At 55.8% G+C, this 15,890-nt stretch overlaps 7 protein-coding genes across 7 annotated transcripts; 3 read left to right on the plus strand and 4 right to left on the minus strand.

Annotated features, from left to right (window-relative positions):
• Nucleotides 1–1,805: 1,805 nt before the first annotated feature.
• Nucleotides 1,806–2,730, plus strand: BBK36DRAFT_1173090 (hypothetical protein; the record flags this gene model as incomplete). The annotated part of the gene is made up of 2 exons (XM_024895826.1): nucleotides 1,806–1,926; nucleotides 1,997–2,730. The coding sequence occupies 2 exons, from the start codon at nucleotides 1,806–1,808 to the stop codon at nucleotides 2,728–2,730; spliced, it is 855 nt and encodes a 284-aa protein (XP_024745171.1).
• Nucleotides 2,731–3,340: 610 nt separating this feature from the next.
• Nucleotides 3,341–4,894, minus strand: BBK36DRAFT_1190108 (protein kinase; the record flags this gene model as incomplete). Its single annotated transcript, XM_024896654.1, has 3 exons — nucleotides 4,674–4,894; nucleotides 4,270–4,616; nucleotides 3,341–4,193 (listed from the first exon to the last, which is right to left on the minus strand). The coding sequence occupies exons 1-3, from the start codon at nucleotides 4,881–4,883 to the stop codon at nucleotides 3,341–3,343; spliced, it is 1,410 nt and encodes a 469-aa protein (XP_024745172.1). The 5' UTR covers nucleotides 4,884–4,894.
• Nucleotides 4,895–5,326: 432 nt separating this feature from the next.
• On the minus strand, nucleotides 5,327–6,121 carry BBK36DRAFT_1130772 (hypothetical protein; the record flags this gene model as incomplete). Its single annotated transcript, XM_024891877.1, has 1 exon — nucleotides 5,327–6,121. One exon carries the CDS (start codon nucleotides 6,119–6,121, stop codon nucleotides 5,327–5,329), a length of 795 nt encoding a protein of 264 aa, XP_024745173.1.
• A 789-nt stretch (nucleotides 6,122–6,910) lies between these two features.
• On the minus strand, nucleotides 6,911–7,606 carry BBK36DRAFT_1173093 (hypothetical protein; the record flags this gene model as incomplete). Its single annotated transcript, XM_024895827.1, has 2 exons — nucleotides 6,911–7,176; nucleotides 7,207–7,606. 2 exons carry the CDS (start codon nucleotides 7,604–7,606, stop codon nucleotides 6,911–6,913), a joined length of 666 nt encoding a protein of 221 aa, XP_024745174.1.
• Nucleotides 7,607–9,617: 2,011 nt separating this feature from the next.
• On the plus strand, nucleotides 9,618–11,730 carry BBK36DRAFT_1173095 (hypothetical protein; the record flags this gene model as incomplete). Its single annotated transcript, XM_024895828.1, has 6 exons — nucleotides 9,618–9,728; nucleotides 9,817–10,167; nucleotides 10,258–10,361; nucleotides 10,434–10,549; nucleotides 10,664–10,677; nucleotides 10,798–11,730. 6 exons carry the CDS (start codon nucleotides 9,618–9,620, stop codon nucleotides 11,728–11,730), a joined length of 1,629 nt encoding a protein of 542 aa, XP_024745175.1.
• A 233-nt stretch (nucleotides 11,731–11,963) lies between these two features.
• On the minus strand, nucleotides 11,964–13,799 carry BBK36DRAFT_1130663 (hypothetical protein; the record flags this gene model as incomplete). Its single annotated transcript, XM_024891864.1, has 5 exons — nucleotides 11,964–12,696; nucleotides 12,767–12,888; nucleotides 12,948–13,195; nucleotides 13,271–13,409; nucleotides 13,605–13,799. 5 exons carry the CDS (start codon nucleotides 13,797–13,799, stop codon nucleotides 11,964–11,966), a joined length of 1,437 nt encoding a protein of 478 aa, XP_024745176.1.
• A 1,180-nt stretch (nucleotides 13,800–14,979) lies between these two features.
• Nucleotides 14,980–15,833, plus strand: BBK36DRAFT_1130851 (NAD(P)-binding protein; the record flags this gene model as incomplete). The annotated part of the gene is made up of 2 exons (XM_024891889.1): nucleotides 14,980–15,084; nucleotides 15,174–15,833. The coding sequence occupies 2 exons, from the start codon at nucleotides 14,980–14,982 to the stop codon at nucleotides 15,831–15,833; spliced, it is 765 nt and encodes a 254-aa protein (XP_024745177.1).
• Between the last annotated feature and the right edge of the window lie 57 nt (nucleotides 15,834–15,890).

A 15,890-nucleotide genomic window follows, 5' to 3' on the forward strand; every position in this document is an offset into this window, starting at 1 on the left:
GCGGATCAAGTTGATGACGGCCGGCAATATGTAATCTCTATTGCTACAGATAATAGTACCTAAATGTACAATAAAGATCTGACGTGGGTGAGACGCGGCGCAACGATGAATTGGGTGACTTCTCACGACGGCGATGCAGTCATTCTTACTGTGCGGACAAGGCCAGGCATGGATTGACATGGAGTTGCAGACGATGAGTCGCAGCTTTTCCTGCGCGAGGTGTCATGATGCTCAGAGATATACTAGTACTAGTACCTATTTATATAGAGGACAGAACCGGACAACTCCTTGCCGTCCTCCAGTGGCACGCCCAGCACAGCATCATCGGCATCTTGCCCGCGTGAGACTAAGAGCAACCCGGTCCAAGTGCGTACGAGCACTCTCAGGTACATACGAAGCAGCTCCGAGTCGTCAGCGCCATCGCATCGATCCACTGCATCGCCACGGTGCCACCTGAAGCGCTGCTCGTACAGCATGGAGGTGCGGGTATGGCTTGCTGATGGCGCCTGTACCCTCTGTTACGGTCAGCCACACAAACAGCCGCTGAGGAGCTAACGCGATCTACTCTTGGCCAGCTCGGATACGGGTGTGGCATGCACACCATTAGTGACCTCGGAGGGGGAGCAGAGATCCTAATACGAAGACCGGACCTGACACGAGGACGCTGGCGAAAAGGCAAAGAATCATTCGTCGAATCAAATGCTCCGGGCCATGCAGAGGACTATTTTTACTTTGTGTGATGCTCTCTTACAGGTACCACGCAGTAACCGTTGGTGGTTAAAGAAATCGTCTTTCATCTGGTCATCTTTCCATCACAGCCTTGCCATTCGGTTCCATCCGTGTCTCTCCCTCTCTTTCCCGTCTCCTCTCTGCTTCTGATGGACCATGTCAATCCGTAAAAAAGCAAGTACCTTCAAGTACCCCGGTCCTCCCATATGCAGGCTCTCAACGGATCGAACGGTACATGCAGCTTGACCGTAAGCTCCCTACAGTTGGCAAGTACCCATCCGCTCTTCCTCCCTGCTGGCTCCGGCCACGGGCGAGATTCCAGTGTTATTTTTACCTACGCCACGCCCGATCAGGCAAGGGCTCACCAACATTACCCCTGTCTAGAGCCTCTTCCGCTACGCCTCTTCAGGCCATGGCGCGGTGCGTGGCACTATTCTGGGCCCCGGGAACGACCAAGGTACCTCGTCCAGGTCACTCCGTACACGCTTGTACACGGACTCGAGTGAAGAGGAAATCTCGGGATTTCTGCACCTCCTCGTATGTCCCCTTTTCTCGCTGCTTCTTTTTTTTACCCTTCCTTCTCGAGCCTTGACAGCAGCTTCTTTCTCCGTTTTCCATCTCCGTCGCCCCTCCACCCGCAGCCGCCCTGTTCGTTGCTTCGTTCATCGTCCCTCGCTTTTTCATCGTTCCGTCTCTCCTCTCTTGACGGCTCCGACACTCGCTTTCCTCTGCTGCTGCTGCTGCTGCTGCTGCTGCTGCTGTGGTTTTCCCGTCCATCTGCCAACGATCCGACCCGCTTGTGGTACAGCCACAAGGCCATCTTGACTCGTTCCGCCGAGGGGGCGCTTGCCATTGTCTTGTCCAACCACCGAGCATTTTTGTTGCGAGCAAACACCAGTCTTTTGCTATCAAGATCCTCTGTTGAACCGGAAGTGGGTGGCTTCAATACCCGGGCTTGCTTCCTGGTTCCTGGGACTGTTTACATCCGCATCATCTTGCGTGTTGCGTTATCGCCTGTGTTTCGTTATCATCATTTCTTTTCTGGTTAGAATCAACAGTCATATCACTTCGGCAAGATGCGTCCCACGGCGACATTGATGCACCTGGCTCTGTGCCTTTCCTCCGCTGCGCCTCTGGTGTCAGCCTGGCCCGGCTGGCTTCCCGAGCTCGACGCGCTGGTTGTTCGTGCTGACAAGGGTATGTCGTGATGCGCTGATGCGGCATACGCCCTGCGCTTTGGATGAGCCTGTATTGACCGATTTGACAGAGGGAAACACTGCAGAGCCCACGCTGCCGGGCAACACTGCTAAACCGACCCAGAGCGGCGATGCGGCGGACGCGACCCAAACCGGCGACAGCTCCGACGACAAGTCGAGCACGAAGAAGGGGGCTAGCAAGACGACGGACAAGGACGACAAGAAGACGACGAGCACTAAGAAGGGATCAAAGTCGACGGATCACAAGCAATACCCCCCCGAGTCCCCCCCGGGAAGCGTCGTGATGCAGACGCCCAACGTTTTCGCCGCGAGCGCCGCCCTGTACAAGATTGGCGACTACATCACCTGGGGATGGAACTACACTAACATTTTGGGGACGCCCACCGCCATTGACGTCCTCATCAGCTGCTCGACGGCCTCGGAGACCTGGACACTGACCTCCAACATGACTTTCAAGCCGTCTGCCGCATACACCTGGGACAGCAGCGTCCAGGAGAGCTCGGTGGAATCGCCCCTCCCCGTTGCCATGTACACGCTCATCATCAAGGACTCGGACGCGGCCATTAGCGACGTCCCGGACGCTGGCTACCTCGGCACCTTTAGCAGCTTCACCTTTGGCCTCTACACTCCTCAGCCCTACGTTCCCTTTCCCGAGTGGAGGTGCGACGCCTGCAATGCTGCCTTGTCCAAGTTTGACCACCAGGTTCTGGGCTTTGCCATCACCATGGGCCTGGTGACGGTGCTCAGCTTCACCTGGTTTGTCTCTGGCCTGGACCTCCAATAATCAGGCCTTTCCTGCTGCTGCAACAATCCTCTTGGTGTAGCCTTTTGCATATGAAGCTTTTGGAGAGGGGGGGAAATTCATCACAGGCGATAATTACGGGTCATTTCCAAAGGCGTTTTGTTCTTTGAGCTGGTGTTTTTTTAGTCTATTTTATTGCGCGCGTGCATGCTTGGATAAACAAAGGGGGTGCATTAAAGTTACTCGGACGACTCTTTTCACGATGGAACCACTCAGATGAAGAAGAAGACGAAAAAGATAGTTACAAGTTTTAATGACGTATACATTTAATGGGCTGATGGCCTTGACCAGATGTTGAACAATTTGCACTTCTTCGTATTGGAAAAGGTGGCTGGCTTGTCAGTGATAGGAGTGCACATGGGAAGATGTGAATCGCCTTTTTGTAGATGGATGGATGTCTTGTGCCTCGCCTGTGCAAGGCTGTGTGTACTCTTTGGTATAGTATAAACAAAACTGGCTGCTCTAATGTGTATCTAAAATCTCGAGAGATGGGACAAATGGGCATGCTTCAATGAGTAGCAGAGGGCATAACGAGATGGGAGGCTTGAAATAGTAAGCAATGTGATGGGAATAAAATGGTGCAGCCCCCCGTTCAGACCATGCGCAGACTGAAGCCGGCGCCTCTCTCCTCCTTGTCCCTCCCCTGAAAGATGCCGCTAAAGTCGACGTCGCCCAGCGCGACGGCCTGCCCGCGCACGGGGGCGTCGGGCTCGTGCCGGCGCCGCCGCTCCTGGCCGGCCTTGCTGGGGAACGTGGGGAAGAGGCTCTCGGGCTTGGGCTTGGGGTCCTGGCGGAAGTACTCGTGGTCGAGCATCTCTGCGGCGGAGGGCCGCCTGTCCGGGTCGAGGGACAGCAGGCTGCTGAGGAGGGAGGCGCCGGCGGCGGTGAGGCTCGGGAAGCGGGCGCGGATGACGGAGCCCGAGGCCTGCGGGGGCGTCTGCTTGGGGAGGCGGAGGGAGCGGGCGTTGGGGAGGCGGCGGAACGAGGGCCAGGAGTCGTCGGTGGGGACGCCGCAGAGCTCAAAGACCTTTGAGATCTGGTCGACCTCGTTGGAGCCCTGGAGGAGGGGCTCGCGGGTGATGAGCTCGCCCATGATGCAGCCGACGGACCACATGTCGACGGCGGCGGCGTAGTCGCGGGCGCCGAGGAGGAGCTCCGGGGCGCGGTACCAGAGGGTGACGACGAGCTGGGTGAGTTTTGGGCGGGGGTCGCCGACGTGGCGGGCCATGCCGAAGTCGGCGATCTTGAGGAGGCCGCGGTTGCTGAGGAGGAGGTTGGACGTCTTGAGGTCGCGGTGCAGGATGTAGTTTTGGTGCAGGTAGGCGACGCCCGCGGTGAGCTGGAGGAGGAGGCGCTTGACCTCGGAGGAGAGGAAGGGCTCGGGCATGTCCTGGAGGATGCTCTTGAGGTCGTGTTCGACGAATTCGAGGACGAGGAAGATGGAGCTGTGGCGATTTGTAACAACGGTTAGTTTACTAATAAGAGTATGTTGTATTTGTTTGTCCGTGTTGGGGTTCTTACTTGTCTGGCCTAGAAAGGTCGTTGCCGACGACAACCTCCTCCATGGTCACAATGTTGCGGTGCCGGCACTTCTTGAGAATCTGGATCTCGCGCAGGCCCGTCACGGGCAGGCCGTTGGGGTCGCCGGGCTCGAGCTTGAGGCGCTTGAGGGCGACGACCCTGCCCGAGGCGATTTCGGTTGCGCGCGCGACGAAGCCGTACGTGCCCTCCTCGATGTCGTTGAGCTTGTCGTAGTTGTCGACGCTGCGACAGGGCCTCCAGGTGCCGACGTCGAAGCGGAGCAGGGAAGAAGAAGAAGAAGAAGAACTGGTGTTGTTGTCGTTGTTGGTGGTGGTGCTGGAGGAGGGCTCAGGGGTGAGTTTTCGGCGCTTGGAGGGCCGTGATGATGATGATGATGGTGGTACTGAAGCATCTTGGTTATCTTCCCCGTCGTTGGCGTCGGGTTGTGATGTCGTTGACGCGGCAGAAGCTAGGAGCGCTTGTTTCTTCTTTTCCTCCTCTTGGAGCTTCTGCGCCTTCTTGCGCCGCTTCTCCTCCTTTTCTCTCTTGAGCCGGGCTTCAAACTCGGCGTCTTCTGCGGTGTTGGCCCATCTGGACTTTGGCTTGCTAGACATGTTTTGCGGTTCGGAGCGGATCTATAGGGGCCGTCTGTCGCTTATTTCGTGTTCGACCTGGTTGTGAGGTTGGTGATCTTGGCCAATTGAGCCAAGCGGAGCGTTGGTGAAGCTCTGGTTTGTGTAAGGTAGTTGAAGCAACTGGGATTGAATGGACTGACTGAACTCGTCCGCGCTCTGAAGAGCTGCGTCGGTTCCCTGCAAAATAGAGCGGGTCTGCTTTATCGGGCTGCTTATCTGGTACAGAGTACATGTGCGAGCGTCCGGGGTTGCGGGGCGTCAGAGGTATCTTGAGCATTCTCCTTCAATCTTGATATTGACCATCAGCATCACAGTTTACAATATCACAGCCATTTCCTCTGTCCAAACCTCTAATTAGGCATCTTGAGGGGCATTGCTTCATTCATCTCTACGCCGGTTCCGTTTGATAGCCAAGAGATACATCACTCGCCCGCCTTGCTCGCCTTCTTCTGCTTCTTCAGCTCCCTCCGCTCCTCTACCAAGCTCGCCATCTTTGTCCCAATCTCAGTCCCCAACTCACTGAATCCTGTAATCACTCCATCAGCGTCTCCATCGCCCACCTCCTGATCCATCTTGAACTTGCCCTCCATCCTCTCAATCTTGACCTCGAACCCAATGATGGCCTTCTTCTTCATGTTGATATACGCCGCTGGCGCATCAGACACCTGCCACGGCTTGGGCCTGGACCCTTCTCCCGTGTAGCCCATGGTGACCCTCTCGTTGAAGCTGGACAGATCGTCAATCTGCGAATCGAGGAAATCTGCCGTCTCCTCTGCGTTTGCGTCGACGTAAAAGGTGGCCTTGCCGTACACCTGGACGGCGGCATAGTTCCAGGTGCCGACAACTTTGCCCGTCGCCGGCTTGGTGGCCGTGTAGAACTTGGGCGTGACATAGTGCTGGACAGACGAGGTGAACATGATGAGGACGTCTTGCCGCAGAGTCGTCGGGTTGCTGTCGCCTGCGGCCTGGCGCTGCTTGATCTCGTCGATGATGGCCTTGCTCTGGGGGTTGGCGCGGGCCATGTGCGCCCTCAGCCGGCCGAGCTCCGTCTCGCTGGATTCGTCTTCAATATCGAGGACGAAGGGGATGTGGCTGGACTGGAGAAAGGGGTAAGATGACGAGGCGATGGCGGTGGTGAAGAGGCCCAATGGGTTCTCGCGGATCAGCTGCCGCAGGACGCGGAGGTCTGTCTCGACGTGGTCGCTACGGAGATACATCTTTCGGAGATGCCTGTTTGTTGATGTTCCGAGCTGTTGCTCTATCCTGCTTTCTTGGCCTTTTTTCGTCCTGTTCCTCGACGTTAACTGATGCTCGCTGTTTTACAGGACGAGGCTCTAGAGTCTCTGAAAGTGTGACTCTTATGCTGCGTACGGTGCCTCTATCACTGACACCTACACTGACTGGTACTGGCAAGATGCCTTATATACTCCATCGATCAAGAACTATCATAAACAATCATCCGATCAGTCTTCCCATCCGGGGTATTTCATTATTCACAGGCAAGCCTCGCATCCCCTCCGAGGTGGAGCTCGCTCGTGTATACTCGACGCAGTTAGTCGACATTGGTGCATCTCCGTAAACGGAATTGCCCTGCACTTGATTGGACAACGATGACTCTGACGGGCAACATTGCCGTTGAGAGCTTCAACTTCCTGATGCTCACGCAATACTTGTTACTCCCATTAATACCTGTATTGGTAGCTTCATTACCCCAAAATCGTCAAAGGAGTTGGGAATAGGGTCAAATATTAACCGAAGTACTGAATGCACCTTGGTGCTAGCTATGATACTCGGCATTATTGTGAGCACCGCCATGAACGATCACTAATACGGAGTTACGGGACAGCTTGACTGCCAATGGACTTGGGCAACCTGAGGCCTTATTCCATCCCATCAACCCCATGCCTCTGGACATCAACATCGTCGCCGCCCGTCAACAGTTGCCTGGTTGAAGAATATCTCAGGCTCCAGCATAACCATCCCAGCCACCTCTCATACCCGATCCATCACAGAAACCTCCAACAAGGAGGCCCCAAATCCTTGGTATTTCTCGCCTCGAGATAAAACGGCGACTGCGAGAGATCGACCCTTTCCGCCGAAGCCTCCACCACCCTGCTCTTCCACATCATGGTCATCTTGCCGTCGTAGCATGCCCACAGGCGAGGCAACGTGTCCAGATCCCGCGCGAGATAGCCCTGCACCTCTTCTGTCAGGGGCCGATTCGCGAGCACAGTCGAGATCCTGCCCTCCCCGGCGAGCCTCTTCCGAATCTCTTCCGTTACCACCTAGGGCTTCGTATCACTCTCGGAAGCAGCAGAAAACCCCGCGTCCTTTTGGATGCACGTCTTCCAGTCCTTGACGAATCGCCTCGACGCGTTGTAGCACGTTGCGAGCTCCATGAGCTGCAGGTCGAGGACGAATTGGAGGCTGATGGAGAAGCGGCGGAACAGGATGTGCGAGTGGTCGCGGACGTCGAAGAAGACCTTGGGGATGCGGAAGGACTCGAGGATGTCTCTGAGCGTGTTGCCGCTTTTGCCTGGCGCTGAGAAGCACTCTTCGTCGAGGACCTGGGCGTCGATCAAGTGTATCTCTTGCGTGGGGTGGATGTAGAGCCTCAGGATGGACAGGGAGCATTCGCCGCCGGGCTGTATGACGCCTGTGATGGCCATGTATATCGACGGTGGTTCGGTGGGCAATTCCATGAGGGAGTCGATTACTGTGGCGAGAGCCGAGATGGTGTCGATAAGAGTGTGTGCAGGGGTGAAAGGGCCATTGGCAGCTGAGTTGTTCGCAATGCCAGTATCCATGCTGGTTGCTATGTGTATCTTTTGTTTATTTGTGTTGACTTGGGCCATTACCATGTAGAAATGCTGCCTGTGTGCAGAAGGAAGGAAGAGACAAGGGACGATATTATATGGCTGGACTCGGTGTATGCTTTAGAAACTCATAGCTTCCCCTAGGTAGCTCATGCTAGGCTTTGGCCGCCGGAAGTATACCCCTCGAGTGAAACCATGTGCAAGTGAAATATATCGAGAGATCGGTGGCATCGCATCACATATGAAGATGTGACTGTGTGTATTTCGGTGGTGGTGGCAGCTGCCCGAGATGCACAGGTAAGCGTACATGTATATGGCCCAAGCCCTTGATATCAAAGCACCAGTGAAGACAGCATAATCAGCAGTTACCGTACTCAATGTGAAGGGTAAAGTAGGTTTGCGTGCTGAATAGGCTTTTTGATAAGGTTAACCTTTATGATCTAACCTACCTTGCTCATGTTGGTGAATTTTGCAGCGACGGCTGGCGATCAAACATGGAGCGGACATTGAGTGTTGTTCGAGAACCTACCCTGATGAATATACAGTGTTTTGGCGTGAATTCCCGGACTTCTACCTCTCATTTTCTCATTTATTCTACACCCACCAAGATTCTAGTAGTATCATGGATAGCTACCAGCAGAGGTTGTCACGATGAATCCCTCATCATGCGAGCTACTAAGCGAGCCAGCTAGCCATGAGGATTCCGTCAATGTTATCTGCCTGGGTGAGCCGGGGCACTTCCCACGACAAGCCTGGATGATTGGCGGACGTGTTTCGAGATGCATGAGGCAGCGGGTGCTCGTGATGTGCCGATGCATCACACTGCATCTCCTGATGGGTGCGATGGACATCCGGCAGTCATCAGCGGGAGTAATTGGCCGTCGTCTTGAGCGCAACGGCCGAGTTGTTGGCCTCGAGTCAGAATGCCGACTCGGGTAGAGTTAAGCTCTTAGTTAGACTTAAGACTACTATCTCCACCATCAACGCCTATGTGGACATCTCAAGCTCGCTATGAGATGAGAAACTGTTGTGTCAGGTAGTATGTACATACATAGACAGGAGCTGCCTCTCCTCTGCACCACATGAAGCCTTCAATGTTCTTTTCTTGTTCCATTCCATCTGCCGCTCGCTTCTCCCCTGCCTGCATATGTCTCACATGCCGGTCCAGACAACGAGGCTTTTCCTAGGGCCCTCTCTCCCCTTTCCGCTTCCCCTTCCACCGTCGACATGAGTACTAACAAAAAAGCCACAGGCAAGCCATCCGTCGCTGCGGGGTCACTGCAATTTAATCTAGCCGCGATGCCCTCATAGAGCGAGAGAGAAAAAACAAAAAGCTCCGTTTCAGCCTCGCTCTGTTCTGGCCCACGGCCGTAGCCCGAAAAAGCGCCATAGCGCGCTGCACGTCGAGTTCAGCTGTCAAGGGTCTCGTCAAATGGCGAAGCTGCAAAAGTTCAGCCCCAGCTCCTTTTGCCGGTGCGCTGCTGCCAAGGCGCCGTTTGTTTAATCGCTGGCGCTGGGCAGGGGTTCCCCGTGATGGGTTGACGAGGTTGAAGAGAGGAAGCAGAAGAAGAAGCGGAGGAAGCTGAGGAGAGAGGGAGAGAGAAGAAAAGATGGAGGAGACAGGGGGAGAAAAAAGAAAGAAAAACTGTTTGATCCGTCATTTTATCTTTTGTATCTCTTCTTGTGGTGATATTTGACTTGGTGCAAGGCAACGCTCTTTGGTGTTGTTGCCGTTGCTGTTGTCGTGCTTCTGTGCTACTGCTGAGACTCAGCCCTGAGAGTCGCTCTCGTCTCGAACAGCAGCTGAAAGCAACATCTTCTCCTCGTCTTCTACCTCCCCCCATCTTCTCTGCTGGTTTACATTTAGCACCGTCGCCTCGGCCAGCCACAGCCCGCCATGCGCCGATCAACGCGGACGCGGCTGTCTCTCGCTCCAGCCATCTTGTTGGCAGCTCTCGTCGAGGCTGACCTCAACTACGTGACGGACCTGGATATCTACTCTCTCCTGGTAGGTTGATGTGCCGTAGATGTAGATGTATCAGTGTCCATTATCAGAGAGAGAGAGACATGGCTAACATAGAGCTCGACACTCACAGGCCCCTTGTGTCTCCGACGCCATCTCTTACAACATCGCGACTCTCACATACGGCACAATATGCGGCGACTCGGAGACGGAGCTGCAGTCGTGCGCCTGTTCCAACACGGACCGCTTCAACAGCATCACGTCGTCCATCTCGCGCGACGTCAAGGTCAGCTGCGGCAGCACCGCGACCGAGGACCAGCAGAGCGCATCGAGCGTCCTGGCCAAGTACTGCAACCAGGACCTGCCGATCACCTTCTCGACGCCGACCAAGAACGTGGTCGAGGCCTACATCACCGACCTGAGCCAGATCAACTATCTTCCGCAATGCGCCCAGTCGGCGCTGTCGGAAGCCGTGATGGGGGATGTACGTTGTTTCCAGTCTCTTACACGGCCGCTGGCAGGATGATGGAGGTGGGAGGAGGATATGACTGACACTCTGACCACAACCGCTTAGAACGCGTCCAGGTGCCCCGAGGCCGCCAATCTCTTTGCGCCCTGCGTTTGTGGAAAGGGCGGGATCCCCTCACAAGTCAGCGACGTGATCAGCAAGTCTGTTCGGTAGGTCGAGCTTCATCTTTGGACGGGGTGTGAGGCTTGAGCTAATGGACGATGTGTGTGCGTGTGTTGAAGATACTCGTGCTCCAACGGAGGCGACATCACCGCTGCTCAGGACTTTTACAACGAATACTGCGCCATGAACAACGGAACGACGACGTTTACGCAGCCGCCGGGGCCGCCAGGAGACAGTACGTCGAGCCAGGCTTGATTGCCGCTGACTACCGAGAAACAAATAAGCTGTACGGGCAACTGACATCCGGTTCCATTACGCAGTGACATATCACATCACGGCCCTGCCCCAGTTCAAGGCGTTGCGGTCATGCGCCCAAAGCGGCGTTGCGTCTGCCATTCTCGATGCAAGTTTGCTTTATATCCCCCTTACGCGACAGTCCTGGCCGCAGTCGTGTTCGCTACTAACCCTTTAACTTCAATGTAGCAAACGGAAATATACTGCGCCACCGGTCCCCAGGCCCTCGCCTCGTGCGTCTGCATCAAGTCCGGCATGAGCGGCCGGATCCTGAGCACCCTCACGTCCAACGTCAAGTGGAACTGCGACAACACGGCCACGGCAGACGTCACCTCGGCCCTCGACGTCTTCGCCGTGTACTGCAGCGCGGCGGAAAAGGAGACTGTCCTGTCCGTCACCGAGACCGCCACGGAAACGTATCCGCATCCTACCAACCGCGTCTCTTCGTTTTCCGCCAGCCCTTCCGAGACGGGGAGCAGCGGCGGCGGCGGTGGCGGTGGCAGCAGCGATGGAGGAAACAGCGGCTCCGATAATGGTGGAAAAGACGGAGGATCATCATCATCTCCTGACGGTAATTCGGGCGCGGACTCGAGCTCAAAGACAAACTCGATCAACAAGACGGCCGTCATTGCGGCCTGTGTCCTCGCAGGCGTCGTTCTCATCGCCGCCATTGCCGCCGTGGCATTCTTCGTCCGCCGGAAACGCAACAAGAACAAGGGAGAGCAGCTCCCGATAGCCGACGGCCCTCCTCATCTCGAAGGCCCCCCCGAGCTCGAAAACACGTCCAAGATGGGGCCAAACGTCGCCGTCGTGCCCGAGCTTCACAGCACCGAGAGACAGGAGCTCCAGGGACATACCGGGACGCCCTTGAGCGAGTTGCCGCCCGGTTACGCCTCTCCTCGGCCGGAGCTCCAGGGGAGCGGCGAGTACAAGCCGCCGGTTTCGCCGGTGCACGGAGGAGGAGGCTATCAGCAGCCGCCCCATTCGCCGTATTACGGGCATCAGCAGCAAGGGGCTGCGACGGTCTCTCCTGCGACGCCAAACACGTACGGGGCTGGATGGCAGTCTGGGCCGGTTGCGGAGACGTATGAGTTGGATTCGGCTACGTGGAAGGCTTCATAGTTTTGAGATATCCTAGCTTTTTTTTTTCTGTTTCCATGACATGGCATCGTGTTGAATTCGTATTGCTGTCATTTGATCGTCTGTGTTTGTCTGGTGTTTCTGGTGTTACGGCTCGTGGGAAAAGCAGCAAAGGATCATATATCCTCGTAACTTCATTCCATCGTTATTACAGTCGGAATCTCTCCTTAGAGATGCCCGGCTGCTCATACCTACTCTTTTCTTTGTAAAATTCTTCATACCGTGCGTCGTAACAGCTCGACCTCGCTGGACAGAGAAGGGACACGAGCCTCGAACCCGCTTATCCATGGGAGCTGCTTTACGTTTGCCATGACCTGCTCCCACGCCCAGTCATACTCACTCATCATATTCGCAACCATTTCGAGGGAAGAGATCCTTTCAGAGGCGAGTTCCGACATGGTTGCGCAGAGAAGCAGGAGCCAGAGCTGGAAGGGGATAAAGTAGGGTGTTGTGGAGATGAGGTTCTTGACGCTCTGGCTTCGCAGGAGGTGCAGCAGACGGTTGACGTACAAGGCCGGCGATCCCGGAAAAGCCTGCGCCTTCTGCTTAACGCCGAGGATCCAGAGGAGCACACCCAGACGAAGAGCCTCGGTGAAGCAGCAGGGCAGGTCCGTGCTGTCCGCGTGCGGATGGGGCGGCGAGTCGAGCAGGCGGTAGGCGATGGGGTTGAGGCGGGTGCCGAGGAAGACTTCCTCCTTCCAGAGGTCGTCGCCCCAGGCGTCGAGATTGGACTGGATGACTTCCGTGAGGCTGCCGATGTCGCGGAGGGCGGAGACGACGCCGAGGTGGTGGGCCTCGTGGCTGGGGCAGAGGCTGATGAGGTGGTAGGGTAACGGGGTGAGGATTTCGTGGGAGTGGTGGTGATGGGGGGTGATGGGGGGGAGGAGCGTGGATGGCATTGGGAAGCGGGGCTTTTGGTCGAAGAGGAGGGAGGATATGGTGTCGATCCTGGAGGCATGATGGGGGTTAGAGAGGGTTTGGTAGGGGATATGGTTGGGGGCGGGTTGTGTTGGCGTACCAGAATAGCATCAAGATGGTTTCTTGGTTGTCGGAGAGACTCTCGATGCCGCCCCTCATGGAGATCAAGAGCTTGAGGCCATCGAGATGGACACGAGCTTGAGCCAAGTCGCCAATGATGTACTAAGGGGAAGGGAAGATGATCAGTATACCAGCTTCGGAGGTGGCATCAGGTATCATACATTGTAGCAAATACAGCCCACCACGGCGCGAATCACATTGTCTGCCGTGGCAATGTTGATGTCGGGATCCCGCAGCTTCATCTCGATGCACGACACGTTCTCGGTGGAGCGGGCCAGGGCAAAGATCATGTTCCGCTCCGTGGGCTGGGCGTGGATGGCGGTGCGGACTTCGGGCCCGGTGAGGTAGCTGCGGCAGAAGTTGGAGGCTTTGAAGGCGAAGGGGAACCAGAAGTGGGATTTGCACGAATCTGTTTTGGAAATGAAAAATATGTCAATGTGAGAATACTGGATGTGATGGGGAAGGGTTGGGGGGAGTTGCTTACTCTTGGCGGACAGGTTCCAAGAGACGGCCAGGGCCAGACCATAGGCCGCAAAGGCGTCCATTGCCCAGGTCGCCTCTAGGATGGCGAGAGGGTGTTGGTCCCAGAAGGGACGGGTGAGAGGGGGGAGAGGGTGAAGGGGCTTTCCGCATGTGTATTGAGGCGGTGGTTGTATCTGTAGCTGCAGATGGGTCTGAGACTGGGACCGAGTCTCACTCTGTGCCTTTGATGAAGATGATTTAGAGGTAGGAGATGATGGGGATGAGGCTGATGCAGCCGACTTTGCTGATTCGGCTGATACTGCGTCTGCCGCTGCCTCTACTGCCGCGGACCGGACGCGCAGCTTGACCTGCGGGTTCCGCGGCGGCTTCCGGCGCGCCTTGCCGATGTCCCGCATGACGTGCTGCCGGATCTGGCGCTTTGTCTTTGCGTCCCGGGGCCGGCCGCGTGCTGAGCCGGTGGTATTGATGAAGAGCAGATGCGGGCCGTCGGACGGGGGATCGGCCGCCTCGTCCTGCTGCTTGGGGGTCATCCTGTGCCAGGGGAAAGTAACTCCTCCGTATAAGTGATTTATAATGCAGGGAGTGGGGGGACTTCCTCCGAGTATCTGGTCTATCTGGTTGAGACGATGTATCGCGTTGAATAAGCCAAATGCTCCTCAGGGCGTGTGTGTCGGCTGTCCCAACAGAGAGTCCGTAACTCCGGAGTACTGGTATGGTTCTCAAGGTCTCTGTGTGGCGGGATCGGTAGTAAGAAGCTCAGTCCAGTTCAAGCGGGTTTCAAGAAGCTTCTTGCGAGCCTTGCTTGCTCTTTGGTATGCGAGATGAGGAGGACTATATGCCTAAAGAGGTTACAGGAGCAGAAGCTAGAGCTTTAAGTAGAGACGACTAAGAGGGAGACTTTGATCTAACAAGAATCGGGATGGGAGCCTCGGACGTCACCGAAACCAACTCGATCCTCCCCTCCTGCGTCTCTAGTCCTTTAGTCCTGCACATGTCAGAAGGTTAGAACCCAAGTTGTTGGACTCGATTATTCAGCCCTTCCCCCCTGAGAGCCAATCGGGGCGTCTAGCTCAACCCCCTCGTCCGTCTAGTTCGTACGACTCCAACTGCCAGGGCGTAGCAAGAATCTCACTCAAAGAACCGACTATTCCGGATGCGGTCTCTGGTATCCCTGCTCATGCGTGTCTAGCGTCGATCCAGTGGCTGACTAGAGCTGGCGGAAGCATTAAGAAATAAGTGCCAGAATAGGCAGTGCCTGAAGGGAGCGAGATTCAAGTGCCTGCTGTGGGCTTGTGGGGGAAGAAACTTGTGGTTTCGAGGGCTGGTTCTACTATTAGATCTAGCTAAACTCGCATTTGTCATAAGTGTGCTTTCTCATCACGATCAATGATTTCTGGATTTCTAATGGTGTTGCATTTTTGTTGAGGGTTATCGCGAGAATCTGGAGATGTCAATGACAAGGCTAGGAGAGTGAGTTGTTTCGGGGCCGCTGCAGGAAAAGATGGAGATGGTTTCGCTTGACGTCTGGATAACATAAAAGGGGAGCCGAGAGCTGTAGACTTGAATCGAAAAGTGTCTCAATCACAACTCATCAACAGCTTGGATCATCAACGGCTCTGCAGTCTCCCCTGGACAAGATCAATCAATCCGAAGTCGTCAACAACTCTGCAGTCTCCCTGGAACAAATATCAATCAAACAACACAATCACAATGTCTACCGACTTCAGCGGGAAACTTGCCATCGTCACCGGAGCCTCCAAGCTCAACGGCATTGGCTATGCTACTGCATATGCCCTCGCCAAGGCTGGCGCTGATGTATGTCTCTCTCCCTCTATCCCTCCCCCCCTTTCCCCGAGTTGTGACAGCTTCTTCTCTGAGCCTTGACTAACACGAATATGCGATAGATTGTCATCCACTACAACTCCAACAAGACTGCCGCCGAAGAGGTCTTGGCCAAGATCAAGTCTACCGGCGTAAAGGCCATTGCCGTGCAGGCCAATGCCTCCTCCGTCACCTTTGGCACCGACATCGTCAACGCCACCGTCGCCGCATTCCCAGGCCGCAAGATTGACATCCTCATCAACAACGCGGGCTGGTTCGCAGGCTCAGACAGCCCTCAAACGACGACCATTGAGGACTTTGACGCCTTGTTCCATCCCAACGTCCGCGGCCCTCACCTGTTGACCATTGCTGCTCTGCCCCATCTCGCTTCGCCCGGCGGCCGCATCGTCAACATTGGCAGCGTCGTTGCCCGCACCGGCAGCAAGTACGCAGCGTTTTACTCTGCCACCAAGGGCGCGCTCAACTCGCTGACCATCGCCTGGTCGGAGGAGCTCTCCCCCAAGGGCATCACCGTCAATGTCGTTGCCCCCGGGCCGATTGACACTGATTACGTGCCGCCGGAGGATAACCCGCTGACGCAAAAGTTCCGCGTCCAGCAGCATGTGAAGAGGAATGGAACGACGGACGAGGTTGCCAGTGTTATTCTGTTTGCGGCGAGTCCCGGGGCGAGCTTCGTGACGGGACAGGTCCTCGGCGTGGACGGCGGTATGAGCTACGTTTGAAGAGGAGCTGGGACAGCGGTTGAAAAGCCCTGTAGACTGTTTTAGATGTTGAGCGTT

This window comes from Trichoderma citrinoviride (assembly GCF_003025115.1).
Source record: "Trichoderma citrinoviride strain TUCIM 6016 unplaced genomic scaffold BBK36scaffold_21, whole genome shotgun sequence".
Lineage (NCBI taxonomy): Eukaryota > Fungi > Ascomycota > Sordariomycetes > Hypocreales > Hypocreaceae > Trichoderma > Trichoderma citrinoviride.